This window comes from Urocampus carinirostris, chromosome 20 (assembly GCF_059441175.1).
Source record: "Urocampus carinirostris isolate Australia breed hairy pipefish chromosome 20, RoL_Ucar_1.0, whole genome shotgun sequence".
NCBI classification, from domain to species: Eukaryota; Metazoa; Chordata; class Actinopteri; order Syngnathiformes; family Syngnathidae; genus Urocampus; species Urocampus carinirostris.
This window is the reverse complement of record NC_142368.1, coordinates 12,491,829-12,516,904: the sequence shown is the minus strand read 5'-3', so window position 1 is coordinate 12,516,904 and position 25,076 is coordinate 12,491,829. Positions and strand designations below refer to the sequence as shown.

The window sequence follows — 25,076 nt, the reverse complement described above, 5'->3', positions numbered from 1 at the left end:
AAAAATACCCAATATAGCGTGTTAATAGAGAGCATTTAAATAGCGTTACGAAAAATATTGGATTCAATGCCCCAAACCCCGCAGATCAAATCGTTTTATTTACTTAAATGTCCTTTAATACTTGTATTTATTTCATATTCATGATTGATTTGCATCTCTTTTATAGGGGACGTTTTTTTTAATCGTGGCAAAATATTCAAACCCATAGAACTACCTGTAAACAAAGGTAAAAAAAGACTTATTGTATTCCTTGCAAAGGATGAATTATATATGTATGTATTCATTTTTGTAAATGAATCTATTAAAATGGTTGTATTCAGGATTTAAAATCTGAAATATTTTGTGAACGAAATGAATCAAAATACAAGAAAAAAAAACACCAGTTTTCTTCTCCCCTCCACCTTTGAAAACTTTATTGAGTGAAATCTAAACAAGTGCGCGTATTTGTACTATGAACAGTTTTGAAAATACACCAAAAAACACTTGAAAGCATGCTTATGCGAATATTACAGACAATATTAGTACTTTGTGTCAGTACGTACACGCGTTGGTTTATACATCATCTGTACAAATGTTAACAGGCTCAGTCAAAAATGCTTAGACATTGATTTTTTTTGTCGCTTTTTCTCTTTTTTTACATAAAAACAGCGAGTCTTAAAGGTACGTTGTGTAATATTTGTCCACTAGAGGGCACTGTTGCCAAGAATAAACAGCATAGCAGTAAGAGGCCAGACAAATATGGCGGCGACGACTAAGTATGGATTCTGCTATGTGGAAAATATACAAAAATCTTCATAAACATCTAATCTGTTTTCTTTTGTACCGCTAGGAGGCGCCGAATATGTATAATTTGACCTCTAGATGTTGTTGCTAGGTGTAGTGTATCCGAAAACGAGTGCTACAAAGCACAAGGAGGAATACAAACTACTGAGATTCAAATTTATGGGTTTATTTAACTGAATAAAGTTTTTTGTACCACTAGGAGGCGCCGAATGTGTATAATTTGACCTTTCGATGTTGTTGCTAGGTGTAGTGTATCTGAAAACGAGAGCTACAAAGCACAAGGAAGAATACAAACTACTGAGATTCAAATCAGTGTTTTCTTTTTGCTGAATTAAGGTTTTTTGTACCACTAGTAAGCACTAAATTTGGAGAATTTGGCCTCTAGATGTTGTTGTATGGTGTAGGGCAACCGAAAACGAGCGCTACATAGCACAAGGAGGAATACAAACTACTGAGATTCAAATCAATGGGTCTATTTAACTGAATAAAGTTTTTTTTGTACCACTAGGAGACACCGAATGTGGATAATTTGACCTATTGATGTTGCCTGGTGCAGTGCATCCAAAAAGGAGTGCTAGATAGCACAAGGAGGAATACAAACTACTGAGATTCAAATAAAGGTTTTCTATTGACTGAATGAAGTTTTTTGTACCACTATTAAAAACTAAACGTGTATAATTTGATTTCTAGATGTTGTATGGTGCAGGACAACCGAAAACGAGCGCTACAAAGCACCGGGAAGAATGCAAACTACTGAGATTCAAATCAATGTTCTTTCTTACTGAATAAGCCTATTTTTGTAGCACTAGGGGTCACTAAATATTACACACTGTCCCTTTAATACAGGTTTTTCTCTTCTCATTTGGTCGCGAAGCTTGCTGGTGTCACTCAACGAACGTCCAAGCACGACACGGTCTCCATTTTCGTGTTCAAGACGGCCGTAAAACGAGAATAGACTCGACAGGAAGCGAGCGAAAAGGATTCACAGTAAACATAAAGATGGAGAATAGGTTGTACCACGGCTGCTACGAAATCATATTCGTCATCGAAATAAGACGTCACCCGACATTGTGACTTTTCGTATGTAGATGGCGGAAAAGGAGGGAAACTTCAGACGATATCAAAATCCAACAACAAGCCAGTGGGGGGGAACGGGGTATTTGCAATATAAATACAATATACAATCCGTTTACGTTCTTTACAACATTCGAGGCGCAAACGTTTATGGGGTGGGGGGGGGGGGGGGTGCTCGGTACTCAGTTCGGTGCGAGGAGGGGGCTTTCCTGCCTTCCTCCCAAATCGATCACGAGGTGGTCATCACCGAACCTTCTTCCTTGTGGTTTCTCTCCTCCCTGGTCTCCCTGGCAACGGGGTTACGTCTCCATCTAGGGGGAAGAAGTACAAAATGTCAGCCAAAGCAAAAAAAAAAAAAAACCCACAAAAAAAATCATCCTTTGTTTTGAAATGGAGTCTCAAAACCCTACGGCTGCAATGCTGACTTTAAGCCAGGAGGTGGCGGCAGAGCAATGTTCCCTGTAAAATGATGTGTACGATTTTGACACTATAAAGCAACAACACGTGGTCAAATTTTACACACTGTCGCTTTAAGTATGAAATATTTCAAGAAAAAGGGAATAAATATTATATTCTCTGGGCCCGTTTGGACCTTGGTAGCTTGTATTCTTCCTTGTGAAGAAAATGACTAGAACCGCTTTCTTCCATTTCGTAACATTGCTAAAATTCGTCCTATACTGTCTCAGTCGGATGCGGGGATTATAATTCACGCGTTTGTTACCTCCCGTCTCGACTACTGTAATGCACTACTCTCCGGTCTTCCGATGACCAGACTCAAGAGTCTCCCAGCTGGTACAAAATGCCGCGGCCAGGCTTTTAACTAGGACAAAAAAGTCTGATCATATCACCCCAATTTTGGCTAACCTGCATTGGCTCCCTGTTAACCTAAGATGTGATTTCAAGGTTCTCTTATTAGTATACAAAATCATACATGGACTTTCCCCCTCATATCTTTCAGATCTGATTTCCCCCTATGTTCCGGTCCGAAGCCCTAGTTCTGAGAGCGCCGGTCTTCTGGTGATCCCAAGAGCCAAGAAGAAATCAGTACAGTGCTGTGGAATGCTCTTCCCCCTGAGATCGGCAACCTCAGTGGAAATGTTTAAATCTAAGCTTAAAACTCACTTCTACTCTATAGCATATGAATAACCTAAACTGCTCATGTGTAATAACCTGTGCAGCCCTTTGAGACTCTTTGTGATTAAGGGCTATACAACTAAAAATGACTTGACTTATGCTGTGTAGCATTCGTTTTTAAAGAGTAAGTACACCAAACAGCAACAACTTGTGGTCAAGACATTGAAATGATTATTCTTTGCAGGGCAGTCCTAAACAGCTTTATCAAATGGGATAAGTTATGAAATAGACGATGCTACCTCGTGAGCAAAGAAAAAAAGAACGGTAATCTGCTGCCACCTATTGATAAGGATGAGTATTACAATAACTTGGCTGCTCACTGTAAGAACGATCTTCATATTTTTTTGTATTGAAATTTGAACAAGTGAATAGTTGGACATTGTTTGATCTCGACTTGTAAATTGTTCCAAAGTTTGACTCCACACACAGACACACACATACTTTTCCTGGTGGTTCTCACCTTTGGGATTATGGATTTACAACAGCCCCTTAAGTTATAATTTCCCTCTTTCTGAATGAGTAATTGATGGATGTTTTCTGGCACTATGTTTTTGTTGACCTTAAATAGCTTGCACAGAAAATCAAATCGGCCAATTTCCTGCGGCACACCACACAAGGTCTCACGACACACGGGTTGAAAAACCCTGATGTAAAAACACATGAGCGGGGTGGGGGTTCCTAATCAGCCTTTCATCGCATATTCATCCAACCCCTCCCGTCCAGGACTTCCTTTTAAGATGGTGCCAACAACAGCATTCCAGCTTTGATATCAGAACTTCCCTGGTAACCTGAAACAAAAGCTTCTCCCCACAGTTCTTCTCATGAAAGCTATTAAAAAAAACGTCTTCGTTTGATGCTTTAACGAAGAAATTCCGTCGCTCACCTGCTCACGACGAGGGCGTGATCTCCACGCTGGGGGGTTGGATCTCCTTCACGGCATCCTCGATCACCTCCATCACCTGCGCCATGACTTCGGCGCACCTGGACGGCGTCCCGTCCTCGGCCGAGGCGCCGTCATCATCGAAATGCTCCGTCGCCTCCACTTGGATGGGTTCCTCGTCCACCACTTGCGCCATCCGCAGTTCCTTCTCGGGTTGTTCCTTCGTCGGACTTCCGTCGACCTTCTCTTCGACTTCTTCTTCTAAGACATCCTGTAGCTTCTTGTTGGCCTCTAGGGTCTGGGTCACCTCGATGGGGACCGTTTCGCATTCCGTAGCGACAAAAAGGGGTTTTTCGCCAGTAATGGGGGTTTGGGTGATGACGGGGGCCTCCTCCAAGATCTCCATTTCGGTGGTCACAACAGTCTGGACAGAGACTTTGTCCACGGCTTCCTGGATGACGGACAGGGCGATGACTACACTGTGGGCTTCGATTCGGCCGCAATCGTCTTTGGGCTCCTCGCTGGTTTCAGTCACCATGCGGGGGATTTCTTCGGCAACTTCTCCATTTCCTAAAACCGCAGGCATCTCCGCCGTCGGCGTGACGACCTCAACCGGAACCTCTGTCGTGGCCTCCAGAGGTTTCAACACGGTATTGACGATCGCCACCGCCAGGGGCTCTGGTTCTAGAGTCTCCCCGGCGTTTTGGACATCCACCGTTTCGCTCTGTGAGCTTTGGATCTCGACGTCGGTAACTTCCTGGACTTGGGCGCTCAGGAGCGCGTCCTCAGTGGCAACAGCTTCTTCAGAGTCGACCAACTTTTCTTCCACTAAGACCTCGGTACTCAGGACGGTGGCGACCACAGAGATGCTCTCTGTGATCTGGACAGCAGGTTCTTCTGGAGCCTGTTTAGCGATCTCTTGGGTACCCAATCCCGTGCAGATGGCCACAGCCTCGTCTTTGGCGTGAGACTCCAGCAGGCGGGGGGTCTTGGACTCAGCGGTCTCCGAAGGCGGTTCAGTTTCTTCCGAGGCGATCTGGAGCTGAGCGTCTTCGCAGACGACGGAGGACACGGGCGGGACTCGGATTTCGGAGTGGACGGCAGCCACAATTTCTTTGGCGATTTCGTCCGTAGGTTCTTTTGGATCCTTGGCGACGGTTTCATCGGGAGAAGCTTGAGACACTTCGGCCATGGACAATTTCCGCCCGGCGGGTTTCTGGGTCAGATCGGTGTCGTCGGTGTCGATTGACTTGGGCGTGGCCGCGGTCTCCGTTTCTTCGGTGATGTCGCTGAGCTCGTCGTGACCAGGCTCCGCCGAGGCGGCGATCCAGGAAGGAGCTCGCTCGTCGGAGGACGTTGGAGCAGCCGGGACCGATTCTTGCTCGGGCGAGTCCTGGTTTATCTCCTGCTGTGTTTCATACTCTGAGAGGGGCACCACAGCCGGGGTCTCGGAATCCTCCTCGCTCTCGGTGGAGGCCTGTTTCTCTGTCTTTTTCCTTCTGAGCCCGGGAAAGAATTTTCTAAGCGAGAAGGACGAATCGTCTTTAGGAGCTTCTCCTTCTGGCTCCTTCTGTTCGGCGTTTTCCTCCATCTTGTCCTCGGTTTTGGTCTTACTCTTTGGCATGACCATCCGTTTTAGAGTGTCCCAAGTCGACTCTTTCTCAGGGGGGCTGTTTAAAGGTTCCGGGGAGGAGGCACTTTCTGATTCGCTTTCGGGCTCCGCAACAGCATCTTCGGTTTTGTCCTCCTCGGGACTCTCCTCTTCGATTTTGGCTTCCTCGTCGTCGGAATCCGAAGTTTTTCTGGTGCGCTTTTTGGGGCCGCCCATGCACATGAGCGCCTCCCAGGACACCGAAGTGTCCATTTTCTTTTTGGGTTCTTCCGAGCTGCTGACCAGTTTTCCCTCAGTGTTTTCGTCCTCAGAGGGTTTGTCCTCCTTGCTTTCCTCCTCGACACTCCCGTCCGCTAAGGGAGCACTCTCCGAAGAAGACAAAGTGGCCGACTTTGCCGTTTTCTCGCCGACGACTTCGTCATCGCTCTCGGAAGGTCTTTTGGCCCGCTTCTTGGGTGTGACCAGTTTCTTGAAAGAGGACCAGGCGACGATCCCTTCCTTTTTCTTCTCTGCGTCGCCTTCAACTTCTGATGCGGTGTCTGGCTGGACCGCCTCTCCTTCCGCCGCTTGTTCTGCCGTGTTCTCTGGAGACGGAGGTCCGCTTTCGGGTTTCACAGCTTCGGCTGACTCTGTGGAGGACTGAAGTTCCGCTGCTTCCTCCCCAGACTCTGTCAGTTTGCTCTCAGGATCTTTCTTGCTCTTCTTGCTCTTGGTGGAGAGTTTCTTCAGGCCAGCGCCGGCAAAAAGCTTCTTCAAGGGGCTTCCTTGAGGTTTCGCCTTCTCCTGGGACGTTGTGAGCTCGGAATCAGAAGTTGTGACCTCCGTCTGGGCTTTCTCCTCCTCAGATTTTTCTTCTTCTAGCTTGGTTTCATCAGAAGTGAGCTCAGACTCGGAGCTGGGCTCAGGTTGAGGCTCTTCGGGCGACGCCGGGGCCTCTTCTTGGTTTTCGTCTTTCTCCTGACTCTTCGGTTTCTCCGGCGCCTCGTCTTCGCTTTCCTGAGTCTTGGCGGCCTCCTCCCCACCAGTGGCCTCCTTGTCTTCTTCATCTTTTGTTTTTTTCATGCTGGATTTCTTTCTCAGATTGGAGAAGAGGCCCGTGCTGAAGAGCTTCCTGAAGGGGGACAAGGCGGCCTCCTGCGGTGGCGGACTGCCCTCAGCTTCTTTCTCGGCGTTTTCTTCCTGGACAGCTTCGTCCTCACCGGGACCATCTGGGACTTCAGAATTTTCGGCATCTTTGGTGACCTCAGCTTCGGGTTCTTTTGTCTCTTTCTCTTCGGCGATGCCGTTCTCTCCCTCAGGATGTTCCTCAACGCCGTTGGTCAACTCTCCGTCCTTGTCTTTGACCGTCAAGAGCTGGACGGGCTCTTTGTCCTCGCTCTTGTCCTTTTTCAGGGTGAATTTAAAGCCCACGAAGCGGAAGATTTTCTTGAAGCCCACTTCGCCGCTCTCGTCGGGTTTCTCCTCCGCCGCCTTCTCCTCCGCGGGAGCGATCAGGTCGGTCGCATCGGAAGTTTCCTTCTCTTCTTTCTGGCCGTTCACCCGAGGAGCCTCCTCGGCCGCCGCCGTCTCCATTATCTCCGAGGCGTCCTCCTTCGGAGCCACCGATACGCCATCCGGCTGGCCCACTGAAACGAGAGAAAACAGAAAAATCTATTTATATCTGACCAATCGGAATGTTTTGCAAATGGGTGTGGCGCTAAGATGCACACTGTGTAACAATCGACCACTAGATGTCACCGTATTGTATCGTGCAACCAAAACGAGTGCTAAAAGCGGCCAAAACACAACATTTTTGGTTTATTGGGGCACCCGTAGCAAAAAGATGGCCGACAATAATATCAGCTTCCGATAGGCGAGGCTTACGTTTTGTGAAATAAGTCCAAAATTCTCGAGTATTTAAAAAAAAATGCACTTTTATATGATAGTGTATGTATTTTTGCTTATTATTCAAATCGTGTTGATCTAAATGGCCACTAGGAGGCACTGAATCTAAAATTATGTTTATTTTTTTCATTTTGGTTGACAAATACGGTTATGAAATTCCAGTGCGCTCACGTAAAGAATTTGCCGATGACACGATGACTTACACACAGGGTTGGGTAGGGTTACTTTAACTGGATTACTTTCAATTACTTTTGGATTACTCCAATACCAAATATGCTAATAAAAGACAAAAGAAACTAAAAATGAATAAAATGACTACATTTTGTGCAGGCTTGGGAGTAACGGAACGCATGGAACGGCAAAAATAATGTTTGGATTGATTTTTATTTTGTTTCTGTCGCATTTTATGTTCGTTTTGCCGGAGATCAAAGCCAGGAGAGAAAGCTTACCACGTGTTGTGAGTCATCATTTGATTCATATTTAGTTTCTTTTGTCTTTTATGAGCATATTTGGTATTGGAGTACTCCAAAAGTCATTGAAAGTAATCCAGTTCAAGTAACCCTACCCAACCCTGCTTACACATTCACTGTCCCTTTAAAGAAAACCCTTTTTTTTTTCCCTTCCTCCGTCTTTGAAACCCAAATGTACATTCCAAACAAGGTCATTTCGTGCTACTGCGTGCTCTTGTTGCAGACAAAATATATATCGATACGATTCTCAGAAGACAAATGATAGCTTGTGTAAATTCTGTGAATATTTTGGCACTCGTCTCGGAATTTCCAGGAAAGAATGTCAAATGAGGCCGCTCTGTGTATTATTATACAGTAGTACGCTAGTATTATGTTTACAGTACTAGGTTTTTTTTTGTCTTTTCAAAAATTCTCAATTATTTTTCTCTTCTAACAATAGTTTTCAACCCCGATAAGACAAAAATCCTGGAAGGAACTTGTTTAAAGGGACAGTGTGTATGACGTAAATTAGTAGTTTTGGAATTCAGAGGAAGTTATGTCCAAAAAGGCGGCTCCTTTAAAAGACACTGTGTGTTATTCAGTGCCTCCTAGTGGTAAAAGAACGTCATACATTAAAATTGGTTTGAATAATAAGCAAAAATAATATGAACTTTCATATAAAAATGCATTTTCTTAAAAGGACAGTGTCTTAACGAAAACCTGAAAGACAAAAATGAAAAATAAAATTGGTGCAGTTTGGTTTCTTTGAGTCTTCAAAGTTTGTGTTCTCTGCTGTGCTTTGTAGCAATTGTTTTGGACACAAAACTAGTGGTCAATGATAACACACTGTCCCTTTAAGATTCAAATATGTACATCTAAAAAGGTTTTGGCAAAAATGATGCTTTTTGGTCACTTTAAGTCTCTGTAGTTTGTGGATTCTTCCTTGTGCTTTCTAGCACTCGTTTTCAGAGGCACGGGCGACTTCCAGTGCTCCGATATTAGACACACTGTCCCTTTAAGACTGAAGTACTTCTATTCGAAAAAACCCAAGAATTATGATGCTTTTTGGTCACTTTAAGTCTCTGTAGTTTGTGCATTCTCCTTTGTGCTTTATAGCACTCGTTTTCAGAGGCACGGGCGACTTCCAGTGCTCTGATATTAGACACACTGTCCCTTTAAGACTGAAGTACTTCTATTCGAAAAAACCCAAGAATTATGATGCTTTTTGGTCACTTTAAGTCTCTGTAGTTTGTGCATTCTCCTTTGTGCTTTATAGCACTCGTTTTCAGAGGCACGGGCGACTTCCAGTGCTCTGATATTAGACACACTGTCCCTTTAAGACTGAAGTACTTCTATTCGAAGAAAAATAAGAAATATGATGCTTTTTGGTCACTTTAAGTCTCTGTAGTTTGTGGATTCTTCCCTGTGCTTTCTAGCACTCGTTTTCAGAGGCACGGGCGACTTCCGGTGCTCCGATATTAGACACACTGTACCTTTAAGACTAAAGTACTTCTATTCGAAAAAAAATGAGAAGAAATATGATGCTTTTTGGTCACTTTAAGTCTCTGTAGTTTGTGCATTCTCCTTTGTGCTTTATAGCACTCGTTTTCAGAGGCACGGGCGACTTCCAGTGCTACGATATTAGACACACTGTCCCTTTAAGACTAAAGTACTTCTATTCGGAAAAAAATGAGAAGAAATATGATGCTTTTTGGTCACTTTAAGTCCCTGTAGTTTGTGGATTCTTCCCTGTGCTTTCTAGCACTCGTTTTCAGAGGCACGGGCGACTTCCGGTGCTCCGATATTAGACACACTGTCCCTTTAAGGCCGCATCTGGATGGAAAGCCGCAGCGAGGAATTCCAGCGATGTTATTCCAGGTTATCCCGACCCCGCTTTCCGCGAGGCTCCGCCCACTTCAGCTCAACGGGATTGGAGAGGTCCCGGGCCCCAACAATGGGGTCCCCTTGACCCGCATTCCGACGGATGGGGAGGGGAGGGGGGGAGCGACACAATGGCCCCTCTAAACGGGGGTGGGGGCAGGGGGGAGCGCTCGAAAATCCCAGCAAACAAATGCGACGTATTTGGCAAACACGCAAAATGAAGCCCCGAAAGTCGTCAAAGTCTCCCGGGATCGTAAAAGCCAAAGTCGTGTGGATTTAACAACCTGACGCCATCTTTCTCATCTGACTTTGTTTTACGGGCGCACACGAGACGCCCCTGAACCCGTTTGATTGAAGCAGGGGTGAGGTTTAGGGGGAGGGGGTGAGCTTTCGATCGGTGGGAGGAAAAAAAGGAAAAATCAAAGCAAGAAAAAGGGAAAATGAAAATAAAAAGGAAAACGAGGAAAAGAAGAGTAACAAAAAAAGGAGAGAGAGAAGAAAAAAACAGATAAGGGGAATAAAAAGGTGAAAAAGAAAAAAGATAAAAGAAAGTAAGAGAAATGAGGGAAAGAAGCGAAAACTAAAAAAACAAAAGGCAAACAAAAGAAGAAGAAACAACAAGAAAAAGCAAATAAAATGGAAAAAAAGAAAGAGGAATAAAAGAAAAAATAATACAAAAGAGAATAAAAGAAAAGAAAATAAGAAAAAGGAGAGTAATAGGCCAAACATAACAGAAAAAGGAAAAATAAAATAAAAAGGAAAACGGGGAGAGTAAAAAAATCAAAGAAAAAGGGAAGAGGGAGAGAGAAGAAAAAACTAAAAAGTGGAATAAAAAGATGAAAAAGAAAGTAAGAGAAATGAGAGAAAGAAAAGAAAACTAAAAACCAAATGGAAAACAAAAGAGGAAAAAACAGAAAAAGCAACAAAAAATATAAAAAAGAAAGAGGAATAAAAGAAAAAATAATAGAAAAGAGAATAAAGGAAAAGAAAATAAGAAAAAGGAGAGTAATAGACCAAACATAACAGAAAGGGGAAAAAGAAAAAGGAAAACGTGGAAGAGTAAAAAAGAAAAAAGCAAAAGGAAAGAGAGAGAGAGAAGAAAAAAACTGATAAGTGGAATAAAAAGGTGAAAAAGAAAGTTGAGAAATGAGAGAAAGAAAAGAAAACTAAAAACCAAAAGGAAAACAAAAGAGGAAAAAACAGAAAAAGCAACAAAAAATATCTAAAAAAAAGAAAGAGGAATGAAAGAGAAAAAATAATACAAAAGAAAGGAAAAAAAGGAAAAGAAAATAAGGAAAAGGAGAATCATAGGCAAAACATAAAAGAAGAAGGAAAAACAACAAAAAAAGGCAAACATATAGAAAAAAGAAAGAAATAGACGAATAAAGATAAAAAAGCAACCGCAAGGAAAAAAAGAGGTTGAGAATAAAGGAAAAATCTGGAAACAACAGAGTAAATAAGAGTTAAAAACAAAAAAGAAAACAGAAAAAAAGAAGAAAAACAGCAAGGGGTAGAAGAAAAGAAAAAGAGATAAAAAGAAGAAAAAAACACTGAAAAAAAAAAAAGACAGTTTTTTGTGTCCCCATAGCAGCAAGACGGCCAACGATGAAGTCAGCTTTATAAAAATAGATTTTCTGTACTGAAAGTGTCCTCAGGTACGACAGTTGAGAACAACTACTTTAAATAACGACAACCCCCCCCCAAAAAACGTTTCTCAGCTGGCCAAACTGGTTCTTTTGGGGCCCAAAAACCTGGACGGGGGCCCGTCCCAATATTCCGATGATACACCCAGAAGCATGTTATTACCAGCTTGTCATTAACAGAAGCTAAAATTGGCCCAGTCAGTGACTAAAAAACCAAGAAAATCACAATGACTTTGGATAGTTTTTCGGAACCAGTCTGCGGGCTACTCAGGTGGTCTCAGGAGGTTCCCACAACCACCATCTTGGAGACCCCAGCTCTAGATCATGTGGACTCAGAAATGTTATTTGTATTCTTATATACAATATATAGATGAAAAATATAGGTTTTTTTTTTATCTATATATTGGGGTTCAATAATAAATAAGCACCCCAAAATCACTCATTTGGTTGAAAAATTCCCCCAAATAAGGTCGTTTTGCCCTAGAAATGAGAACATTCTAGTATAACCCCTCCACTCCCAGAGTTCTACATGGCACCCAGCATGCTCTTCGCGTCCCCTTACCGCTCTGTCAACAATCTACTGTATGGTAGCGCTATAAAGAGCAGGGATTCGCAATGGTTCCCACCAAAGACATGCAGAAAAGCGGACGAGGAGAAAAGAAGAGGAAGAGACTTTTTCTGGCCATGGAAAAAAACCGAGAGATAATAGAAAGGTATGAAAAGACACCACCGTGAGGTAGGAGTCCAGAGACGACAAGAAGACGTTTGGCAAAATTCTATAAAGTCTTGAAAATTCTGGAAAGGAATAACCCAGATATGGGTTATTATGAAGACAGCATTTAGGACAGATTTGTCAAGTAGGGGCAGCATCAGGACCCAAACGCGTGACGTTCCCACACCAGCCTTTTATTATACGGGAAATGGGGAGTCATGTACGTTAGGCAGCAGTCTGCCGTGAAATTCTAGGAAGCCAGAGCCCGATGAGATCGATACCAATTGCCCGAGTAGATATCGGACGGATGGTGTCGATACCGGACAGGACGGGACAGACAGGATGGATAATGAAACAGGATATCGAAATAAAACAGAGCAAACTAGACGGGAACGAAAACAGGAGAGAATAATAAACAGGACAAAAATAGACGGGAACGAAACAGGAAACCGATATTAAACAGGACGGTAACAATACCGGACAGGAAATACCAACAGGAAAACAGGACCCACGTCTTGCGGGGCATAGGTTCGTTGACGGACTGACAAAGTAAGAGAGAACGCATTGAGCTTAAAAAGACAGAAAGCCGATCTGTCAATGAGCCGCAGCTGGCGCCACACGGGCGGGTCCAATCGGGCGCCATGGCAACCGTGACAAGAGTGTCAAAAGCCGGCAAAAGCGGACATCGTTGGATCAGTTTTTCAAGAAAAATGTTAATTGTGCGTCAATCTAATTTCAAAAATTGTAAATTTCACGTTCTGATGCTCTTTTATGATGTTTTTAAAAAAATATCTCTTACTTTGGCGGTGCTCGGGACGGATGAGCGCATTTCCTTATAAAAGGTGTCTCAACTTACAAACGTTTCAGGTTACAAAGCTACTCCCAGAACTGATTCAATTCGGGAGTAGAAGTACTGCGAAAAAAAGTAGATTATAGAATATATATATTGGTAAGCATTAAAAAACTACAACAGTTCTTTGGGTTTTTTTTTTTTCAAACTAAAGTACCCCCAAATGAGGTCATTTGTCTTGAAAAAAATTGGGTCAGGAGGGGTGGGGACCTCAGTCCTTAGTCCCTGGTCTGAATCCAGATGAAATGAATTGGGGGGGGGGGGGGGGTTGGGGGGGGGAATCACTGATAAATAGCTGCAGCCGAGTCGGAGCCGGCCGGCACCCCTTCAAAATAAGACCTGAAACATGTTTTGGTTGTTGTTTCTAGAACTCACTGCAGCTGTGTCAGAGGAAGTGCTCCTTCAAAATAAGAAAAAAAACCTACAATGGTTCTTTTGCGTGGAGAAACTTGTTTTACGCCCAACTTCATTTTCAGACTCAGGGCAATAACATTCAGCTGTGTCGGCGGAGGTAACCTTAAAATAATTACAAAATAAAGTTTTTTTTTTAAAATTAAAAACAAGTTATATTCAAAATAAAAGTCCAACTTCATAATCAGACTCTAGAACTCACTAACAATAAACTACAGCTGTGTCAGAGGAGGCCCCCCTTTCAAAATAAGACAAAAAATATCAGCTTTTTTGCTTAAACAGACGTTTTATTTGTTTAAATAAAAAGCTAACTACATTATTAGACTCCAGAACTCACTAACAATAAACTACAGCTGTGTCGGAGGAGGTCCCCCCTTTCAAAATAAGAAAAAAAAAAGAATCTACAATGGTTTTCAGTACCTGAAAACGTGTTTTAAAGCCTAACTTCATGATCAGACTCCAGAACTCACTGTCAATAAACTGCAGCTGTGTCAGAGGAGGTCCCCCTTTCAAAATAAGAAAATAAAATCTATTTATTTTGCTTAAACAAACGTTTTTTTTTGTTTACATAAAAAAACCTAACTGCATTATATTATATAACAATAAACTGCAGCTGTGTCAGAGGATGGCACCCCTTCAAAATAAGAAAAAAAAAAAGAATCTACAATGTTTTTCAGTACCTGAAAACATGTTTTGGAGCCTAACTATACGATCAGATTCCAGAACTCACTAACCATAAACTGCAGCTGTGTCAGAGGAGGTCCCCCTTTCAAAATAAGACAAAAAATATCAAAACAGTTTTTTTTTTGCTTAAACACACGTTTTATTTGTTTAAATAAAAACCTAACTGCATTATTAGACCCCATAACTCACTAACAGTAAACTGCAGCTGTGTCAGAGGAGGTCCCCTTTCAAAATAAGAAAAAAACAACAATTATTTTGTTTGAAAACGTTATTTTTTTTATAAATAAAAAACTAACTACTTTATTAGAATCCAGAACTCATTAACAATAAACTGCAGCTGTGTCAGAGGAGGTCCCCCTTTCAAAATAAGATAAAAACTATTTATTTTGCCTAAACCCCTTTCAAAATAAGAATCAAAAAACAATCAACAGCAGTTTTCAGTACCTGAAAACAAGTTTTAAAGCCTAACTGCATTATTAGACCCCAGAACTCGCTAACCATAAACTACAGCAGTGTCAGAGGAGGTCCCCCTTCAAAATAAGAGAAAAAAAAAACAGTTCTCAAAACCTTAGATTAAAAAAAGGAGGGAGGGTCCGGGTCCATTTGGTTATCTGCTAGAAGGTGACACTTGTTTACGGAATGAATGCAAATCCCGACTTTGTCTGGAGCAGCTATGCAAACAAAGGCACTCGCTTAAGCAGGAAAGAAGAAAAAAGGAGGCCACGATCCCCCCCTCCCCTCAAAAAAAGACCCCCCCTTGCCCCCTCCATTTTAAGGTGTGGTCGGAGACGCCACTTTGGGGGGGAAGGGTGTCCATCATAAAGAATGCAACAATTGCGCCATCGTTCGACCCACGTTCCCCAGGGAGTTACAATGACCTTCTTTTAATGAGTGAAGACTTGAGACACAGAAAAAAACAACAGTTGCTTTAGTTTGAACGTGCAAACTATGCCAAAACCCCAAAAAAATCAGCATTGTAAAAAAAATACAAATCATAAAGAATGCAACAATTGCGGCATCGTTCGACCGACGGTCCCCAGGGAGTTACAATGACCCTCTGAGTGAAGACTTGAGCCACAGGAAAAACAACTGTTGCTTTAGTTTGAACGTGCAAACTATGCAAAACCAAAAAAATCAGCATTGTAAAAAAAATACAAATCATAAAGAATGCAACAATTGCGGCATCGTTCGACCGACGGTCCCCAGGGAGTTACAATGACCATCTGAGTGAAGACTTGACCCAAAGAAAAAAACAACAGTTGCTTTAGTTTGAACGTGCAAACTATGCAAAAAATCAGCATTATAAAAAAAAAATACAAATCAAAGCGCTCGCCTCGTCATTCAGAGCACCGAAAATCTTAAAGGCACAGTGTGTAACACTTGACCACTAGAGGTTGCTGTATCGTGGAGTTCCAGCTGAAAACGAGCGCTAAAAAGCACAAGGATTAAAAACCAGGGAGTTACAATGACCCTCTTTTAATCAGTGAAGACTCGAGCCACAGAAAACAAAACTGTTGCTTTAGTTTGAACGTGCAAACTATGCAAAACAAATTGTGGAGAAAAAAAAAAAATGAATCAGAACGCTCGCCTCGTCATTCAGAGCACTGAAAATCTTAAAGGCACAGTGTGTAATCCTTGACCACTAGAGGTTGCTGTATCGTGGAGTTCCGACTGAAAACGAGTGCTAAAAAGCACAAGGATAAAAACCAGGGAGTTACAATGACCCTCTTTTAATGAGTGAAGACTCGAGCCACAGAAAACAAAACTGTTGCTTTAGTTTGAACGTGCAAACTATGCTAAAAAGCACAAAAATCAAAACCACGGAGACACACAGAGACCAAAAAGCAAAATTTTTCTCCTCAACAAGGTTTTTTTTAAGTCTTTGGGGCACCCGTAGCAGCAAGATGGCCGACCATTTTTGCTTATGATTCAAGTCAATATTGTTTTTTGCCACTTGGAGGCGCTAAACAACACACACTGTCCCTTTAAACCGGCATTGCCTTCCAAAAAGTAGGGTCACTCCATAGAACCAGAGAGATGCGACCACGCCCTCACTCCGGATGTTTTCCGGGAATCTTACCGAAACAAAATGTGTACTTTTGTAGAAAAAACTATCAAAAAAACGCAAACTACCAACTTCAATACGTTTTAAAACATAAATATATTAAAAAAAACACATTTTACTACAGTATTTACTTGATTTGGACAAGGGTCAGCTTCCCAGCTTTCCTTATTTACACTTAAATATATTTGTATACTCAAATATATATGTACAATACTATAGTACTATTCGAATGTTCTTTCGTTAAAAATACTCTATTACACGTTATTATCTAGTATTATTATAAACTAGTCTACACTGAAAGCAAAGAAAACCCCTTTTTACTAGCTTGAGCAAATAAAAGTACTCTATAAACATGTTTTTTCTTGCAAATACTACAAAATAATTCTATGGAAATACTACAAAATACTACAAAACTAAGTATCACGTTTAATGCAGAGACCTTCTATATAATTTGGCTTTGATTTTGAAAAGGAAAAAAGTACTACAGAAATACTACCAAAAACACCAATACTGTAATACTCTGACACAAAAGTACTCCTACAGAAATACTACAAAATTACAACAACAGTGACACTATAAGACAAAAATATAAATGCATTAATACTAGAAAAAATACTACAAAGATACTACAAAACTAATTGTAAAAATCTGGTGCTGATATAATACTTAGTTTTGATTCTGAAAAGAAATACTACCAAACACTAATACCATAATACTTGGAGACAAAAATACTACTAGAGAATTACAACCACAGTAATACTATACCTCCCGAAAAAAAACTGGATTAATACCATGAAAAATACGAGAGAAATACTACAAAATTACAACAACAGTGACACGACAAAAATATAAATGCAGTAATACTATAAAAATACTACAGAAATACTACAAAACTGGTGCTGAAATACTAGTTAGTTTTGATTCTGAAAAGAAATACTACTAAACACTAATACCATGATACTACAGAATTACAACCACAGTAATATTATACTTCCAAAAAAACTGGATTAATACCATGAGAAATACTACAGAAATACTATAAGTCTTGTATGAAAATAAAACGACAGTAATACTATAAAGATACTATAAAAATACTACAAAAATATGACTACAGAAAGACTAGTGCAGGAATACTACAAACAACTGACGATTCATTACAAAAATACAGAAATAATATGCAAATACTACTACAGAAAAACAACCACAGTAATACTATACTCCCCAAAAATGGATTAATACCATAAAAAATACTACAGAAATACTATAAAAGTCTTGAATAAAAATAAAACGACAGTAATACTATAAAGATACTATAAAAATACTACAAAAATATTACTAAAAAAAACTTCTTTTGAAAGACTACACAAATATTTCTATGGAATCACTGCAAAAATACAGTAATAATATAAAAATACTACTACAGAATTACAACAACAGTAATACTATACTTCAAAATAAAACTGCATAAATACCATGAAAAATACTACAGAAATACTAAAAGTCTTGTATAAAAATAAAACGACAGTAATACTATAAAGATACAATAAAAATACTACAAAAACATTCCTAAAAAACAGAATTACAACAACAGTAATACTATCATTCCAAAAAAACTGGATTAATACCATGAAAAATACTACAGAAATACTATAAAAGTCTGGTATAAAAATAAAACAACAGTAATACTATAAAAATACTACAAAAATATGACTCCAGAAAGAATACTGCAGGAATACTCCAAACAACTTCTATCGAATCACTACAAAAATACAGTAATAATATACAAATACTACTACAGAAATACTACCACAGTAATACTATACTTCCCAAAAACTGGATTAACACCATGAAAAATACTACAGAAATACTATAAAAGTCTGGTATACAAATAAAACGACAGTAATACTATAAAAATACTACAAAAATGTGACTCCAGTAAAAATACTGCAGGAATACTACAAACAACTTCTATTGAATGACAACACAATGGAATCACTGCAAAAATACAGTAATAATATAAAAATACTACTACAGAAATACTACAAATATCCTTTTATGGAATTACTACCTAAAAAAAGGATTGTACTTTCCACTAATAATAATAATAATAAGCAGGGGGAGCCATGAGCCAATCAGAACGCAGAAGACCAAATATTCCCGTACCTGAAAATATTCGTCTTACCGGTTAAAGTAATTGTTCCGAGCATTTGTCAAATTCCCCCCGCGATCCTCTTTTCGTCTTTCCGCAAAAATAAAAGCCTGGAAATTTTCAAAATAAAAGGCCGGAGCTCCTTCCCCCGTCGCCGTCGAGCCGTTGTGTCGCCGGACGGCGAGGCGGGCCCGCATTTCAACGGGTCGGGGGGCCGCCCCTGGCCCTCCCCCTCCCCTAAACAACACCCCCATTTTTTTTCCCAGCTGTTCTGAATGAAGACCCCCCCCCCCCTTCTTCTACTACACTTCTGTCCTGACTGCGGCGCATCATCGTTCTTTTTTTTTTTTTTTTTTAAAAAGAAGAAGAAGAATACAACTATTGTGTAGGGGCTAAATGCGTGACATAACCCCCTGGCCCCCCTAGAAGAAGAGCGTAATCCCCCCCTGACACGCAACGTCTCCTTTTCTGACCTTAATAGCCGTTTCCGTGACAACACGATACAGGAAGAAAGTGACAGAATCCAAAAATGTACTTTATCTATTTTGTTGTGTATTTTGTCCTGTTTTTGTCATGTACTTCTCTTGTATTTTGTGGCATCATTTCTTGTGTATTTTGCCATTTTCTTTGTCATTTATTTTGTTATTTGTCATGGATTTTACTCTCACCTTCTCTCTCTCTCTCTTTTTGTATTTCTTAATAACTTTCTTTCTCTTTTGTGATTGATTTCTCCCTCCTCTCTTTTTTCTCTCTCTTTCTCTCTTATTAACTTTCTTTCTCTTTCCTCTCTCCTATTTTTCTATTTCTCTCTCCCCTTTTTTTCTCTTTCCTTCTCTCTTATTAACTTTCTTCCTCTTTTGTGATTTATTTCTCCCTCCCCTCTTTTTTCTCTCTTTCTCTCTTATTAACTTTCTTTCTCTTTCCTCTCTCCTATTTCTCTATTTCTCTCTCCCCTTTACTTTCTCTCTTTCCTTCTCTCTTATTAACTTTCTTTCTCTTTTGTAATTTATTTCTCCCTCCCCATTTTTTTTCTCTCTCTTTCTCTCTTATTAACTTTCTCTCACTTTCGTAATTTCTTTCTCTCTCTTCCTCTCTCCTTTCTCTATTTTTTCTCCCCATTTTCTCTCTCTCTCCTCTCTCCTTTCCTCTATTGTTCCTCCCCCTTTTCTCTCTCTCTTTCCTTCTCTCTCTCTTTCCCTCTTATTAACTTTCTTTCTCTTTTGTAGTAAGTTCTTTCTCATTTCTCACTTCCTCTCCCCTTTTCTCTCTCCATCTCTTATTAACTTTCTCTTTTGTAATTTCTTTCTCTTTTCTCTCTTCCTCCCTCCTATTTCTCTCCCTTTTCTCTCTCTGTCTATCTCTTATTAACTTTCTCTTTTGTAATTTATTTCTCTTTTCTCTCTTCCTTTTTCTCTCTCTCGGTCTATCTCTTATTAACTTTCTTTCTCTTTTGTAATATATCTTTTCTCTCTCTTCCTCTCTCTCTATCTCTTATTAACTTTCTTTCTCTTTTACAATTTATTTCTCTTTTCTCTCTCCCCCCCTCTCTCGGTCTATCTCTTATTAACTTTCTTTCTCTTTTGTAATTTATCTTTTCCCTTTCTTCCTCTCTCTCTCTCTCTCTGTCCATCTCTTATTAACTTTCTTTCTCTTTTATAATTTCTTTCTTTTTTCTCTCTTCCTTCCTCCTATTTCTCTTTCTCCATTTTCTCTCTCTCTCTCTGTCTATTTCTTATTAACTTTCTTTCTCTTTTGTAATTTATTTCTCTTCTCTCCCTCTTCCTCCTCTATTTTTCTCCTCCTTCTCTTTCTCTCACTCTCTCTCTTTGTCTCCCATGTTCTCATACTTTTTAACCCTTTATTTCTCTCTCTCTCTCTCTCTCTCTCTCTCTCTCTCTCTCTCTCTCATGTTCTCATACTTTTTAACCCTTTCTTTTTCTTTCTCTCTCTCTCTCTCTTTTTTTTTTCTCCCCCTCTCTTCCTTTCCCTCTTTCTCTTTAAGGTACCAGCACGTCTAAGGTGAGTTCGACACCCCTGTTTTAGAGCAATTCCCGAAATACGTATCTCAACCCAACTCCGAGTATTTGACTGTTGCAAATGTCGACGACCCCCCCCCCTTGCAAACCTCAGTGAATGCAAACGGCCGCAGACGAGACGGAATGCGGATCGACGACGGCGGCCATCTTGCGCATCGTCCCCCGAGGAATGCGGTCCTGATAAAGCGCGTTCGAATCCCGTGACGTCTGCCGCCCCCGCTCCACACTAATCCACCCTTGGTGTTCCCACACTTCCCCTTTAAAAATGACTCCAATTTGCAATGAAAGACGCTAAAATGAGATCTTCTCATATTGTTTTGGAATCCTACACATTACTCATAAGTGAATTTCCCTTCGGGGATGAATAAAGTATCTATCTATCTATCTATTAAATACTTTATGACTACAAACAAATACTAAAAAAAAATACAGCTACAATAATACTACAGTATTACTATAAAAAAACTAGAGATACTACAAACATTTTACTAGGGAATTACAAAAAATGAAACTACAATAATACTACAGTAATACTACAAAAATACTCTAAATACTACAAAAACTTTACTAGGGAATTACTAAAAAATGCAACTACAATAATACTACAGTAATACTACAAAAATACTCAAGATACTACAAACATTTTACTAGGGAATTACTAAGAAGAACATCTACAATAATACTAAAGTATTACTAATAGAATACTAGAGATACTACAAACATTTTACTAGGGATTTACTAAAAAAATACAGCTACAAAAATACTACAGTAATACTATAAAAATACTAGAGATACTACAAACATTTCACTAGGGTATTACAAGAATGAAACTACAATAATACTAAAGTAATACTACAAAAATACTCAAGATACTACAAAAATTTTACTAGGGAATAACTAAAAAATGCAACTACAATAATACTACAGTAATACTACAAAAATACTTGAGATACTACAGAAACTTTACTAGGGAATTACTAAAAAATGCAACTACAATAATACTACAGTAATGCTACAAAAATACTCGAGATACTACAAAAACTTTACTAGGGAAATACTAAAAAATGCAACTACAATAATACTACAGTAATACTACAAAAATACTCAAGATACTACAAACATTTTACTAGGGAATTACTAAGAAGAACAACTACAATAATACTACAGTAATACTACAAAAATACTCAAGATACTACAAACATTTTACTAGGGAATTACTAAGAAGAACATCTACAATAATACTAAAGTATTACTAATAAAATACTAGAGATACTACAAACATTTTACTAGGGATTTACTAAAAAAATACAGCTACAAAAATACTACAGTAATACTATATAAATACTAGAGATACTACAAACATTTCACTAGGGTATTACAAGAATGAAACTACAATAATACTAAAGTAATACTACAAAAATACTCAAGATACTACAAAAATTTTACTAGGGAATAACTAAAAAATGCAACTACAATAATACTACAGTAATACTACAAAAATACTTGAGATACTACAGAAACTTTACTAGGGAATTACTAAAAAATGCAACTACAATAATACTACAGTAATGCTACAAAAATACTCGAGATACTACAAAAACTTTACTAGGGAAATACTAAAAAATGCAACTACAATAATACTACAGTAATACTACAAAAATACTCAAGATACTACAAACATTTTACTAGGGAATTACTAAGAAGAACAACTACAATAATACTACAGTAATACTAATAAAATACTAGAGATACTACAAACATTTTACTAGGGATTTACTAAAGAAAATACAGTTACAATAATACTACAGTAATACTATAAAAATACTAGAGGTACTACAAACATTTTACTAGGGTATTACAAGAATGAAACTACAATAATACTACAGTAATACTACAAAAATACTCAAGATACTACAAACATTTTACTAGGGAATTACTAAGAAGAACAACAACAATAATACTACAGTAATACTAACAAAATACTAGAGATACTACGAACATTTTACTAGGGATTTACTAAAAAAATACAGCTACAATAATACTACAGCAATACTATAAAAGTACTAGAGATACTACAAACATTTTACTAGGGAATTACAAGAATGAAACTACAGTAATACTACAGTAATACTACAAAAATACTCTAAATACTACAAAAACTTTACTAGGGAATTACTAAAAAATAGAACTACAATAATACTACAAAAATACTCAAGATACTACAAACATTTTACTAGGGAATTACTAAGAAGAACAACTACAATAATACTACAGTAATACTAATAAAATACTAGAGATACTACAAACATTTTACTAGGGAATTACTAAAAAATACAACTACAATAAAGTGACAAAAAATATCATAGAAACATTACCGAAATACTACTACATGAATACAACAAAAATACAACGATAATAATACTACAGTAGTACGAGAAAAATATTCAGCTATACTAAAATAATTCCTACTGTGGGAATACTACAAGATACAACGACAATAATACTACAGTAAAATGACAAAAATACCATAGAAATATTACAGAAATACTACTACATAAATACGACAAAAATACTACTATAATAATACTACAGTAGTACGCGAAAAATATTATAGAAACACTACCAAAAATTCAGCTATACTAAAATAATTCCTACTGTGGGAATACTAAAGGATACAACTCCAATAATACTACAGTAAAATGACAAAAATACCATAGAAATATTACAGAAATACTACTAAATAAATACGACAAAAATACTACTATAATAATACTACAGTAGTACGCGAAAAATATTATAGAAACACTACCAAAAATTCAGCTATACTAAAATAATTCCTACTGTGGGAATACTAAAGGATACAACTCCAATAATACTACAGTAAAATGACAAAAATACCATAGAAATACTATTACATGAATACTACAAAAATACAATTATAATAATACTACAGTAGTACAAGAAAAATATAGAAATACTACCAAAAATTCACTACAGCTATACTAAAATAATTCCTACAGTGGAGTACTACAAGATACAACTACAATAATACTACAAAAATACTAGAGATACTACAAAAAAACACTAGGGAATTACTAAAATATACAACTACAATAGTACCACAGTAAAATGACAAAAATACCATAGAAATATTACCGAAATACTATTACATGAATACGCCAAAAATACAACCATAATAATACTACAGTAATACGAGAAAAATATTATAGAAATACTACCAAAAATTCAGTTATACTAAAATAATTCCTACTGTGGGAATACTACAAGATACAACTACAGTAATACCACAAAAACACCATTATAGAAATACCACCAAAATAATACTTTAAAAATATAGCAAAAATCCCACCACAGAAATACTACAGAAAAAAAACTTATTTCTGAAATACTGCAAAAATAAAACTACAGTAATCCTAAAAATACTACAGAAATACGACAATTATCATACCATGGAAATGGTGCAAAAAAATTACATTATGGAAATACTACAAAAATATAATTACATTAATACTATGAAAAAATACTACAAAACAAAACTATATATATTATTATTACAATATCTATTTGCTTTTATTCTGAAAAGAAAACAAAACCTACTCCAGAAACACTACAAAAATCATATTAACAGGAAAAAACACAAAAATACTACTCCAGAAATACTACAAAAAATTATGTGATGGAAATACTACAAAAATATAATTACCATAATACTCTGAAAAAAATACTACAAAACAAAATATCAGATGGTAAGGGACTAAATATATTATTATTACAATATTGGTTTGCTTTTATTCTGAAAAGAAAAGAAAACCTACTCCAGAAACGCTACAAAAATCATATTAACAGGAAAAAAACACAAAAATACTACTCCAGAAATACTACAAAATACAACTAGAGTAATAAATATATATATATATATATACAGTATATATTTCTTCTTAGTCATCGAATGAGACACGAGCGAAGCATCCGATTTCCCAGTGACACACGAAGCAAACGCGCTTTGAGTCAGGCCTAAAGGAATGTACAAATGGGTGGAGGGCGGAGGGGACACGGTTCGAACCCCCCGCCCCGACTTCCTCCCTTTGACTCATGCATACCCGCAATTCCGTACCTTGGATTTCCGGTGACTTTCATGACAGCGTATATTTACTACTCTTGACATTTTTTTCTCTCGTTGATTATTGTCAAAAAAAAGGATCTGTACATTGATTTTGTTGCTGTATTTTACATTTGAAAAAAGAAAAAAGGGGATCAGAAAAAAAAGAGAAAAGAAGGGAAACGGAATAAAAAAATGAGAAACAAGTAATACGGAAAAAGAAAAACAAAAGAAAAAGAAAAAAACAGTGGAAAAAGGAAGCAGGAGAGAAGAGAAAAAAACAACAGAAAAAAGGAAAAAAGGGGATCAGAAAAAAAAGAGGGGAAACAGAAAAAAATGAGAAAAAAGTAAACAATACGGGTAGAAAAAAACAAAAGAAAAAAAAACAGCATTTTAAAAAGAAAAAGGAGGAAAATATTAAAAAAACAAAGAAAAAAGTAAAAGAATGAAAAAGGTAAAAAAACAAAGAAAAAACAGAAAAGAGGAAAAGAAGGATAAAAGAAAGAAAAACAAAAAGAAAAATATTAGAGAAAAAAAGAAGAAAAGGAGGAAAAGTAATGATTAAAAAGGAAAGAATAAGAAAACAGAAAAAGAAAAAAAGGAGAAGGGAAAAGAAAAAAAACAAAAGAAAAAAAAAACAGCATTTTGAAAAGAAAAAAGGAAGAAAATATAAAAAAAAAAAAAAAGTAAAAGAATGAAAAAGGTAAAA

The 25,076-nt window shown here is 38.1% G+C and overlaps 1 protein-coding gene across 2 annotated transcripts in view; it reads right to left on the bottom strand.

Moving 5' to 3' along the window:
- Positions 1-379: 379 nt before the first annotated feature.
- The window catches only part of akap12b (A-kinase anchoring protein 12b), a 48,868-nt gene continuing 24,171 nt past the window's right edge, over positions 380-25,076 (bottom strand). Inside the window, exons 1-3 of one of the 2 annotated variants that reach the window (XM_088325703.1) lie at positions 18,245-18,374; positions 3,875-7,108; positions 380-2,168 (exon numbers count right to left, since the gene is read on the bottom strand). In XM_088325703.1, coding sequence (XP_088181829.1) covers positions 3,879-7,108; positions 18,245-18,269 — 3,255 coding nt within the window. In that variant the 5' untranslated portion in view covers positions 18,270-18,374 and the 3' untranslated portion in view covers positions 380-2,168; positions 3,875-3,878. Of the gene's footprint in view, positions 2,169-3,874; positions 7,109-18,244; positions 18,375-25,076 lie in introns of those variants that run through there. The other variant, XM_088325702.1, reaches the window with a different exon arrangement.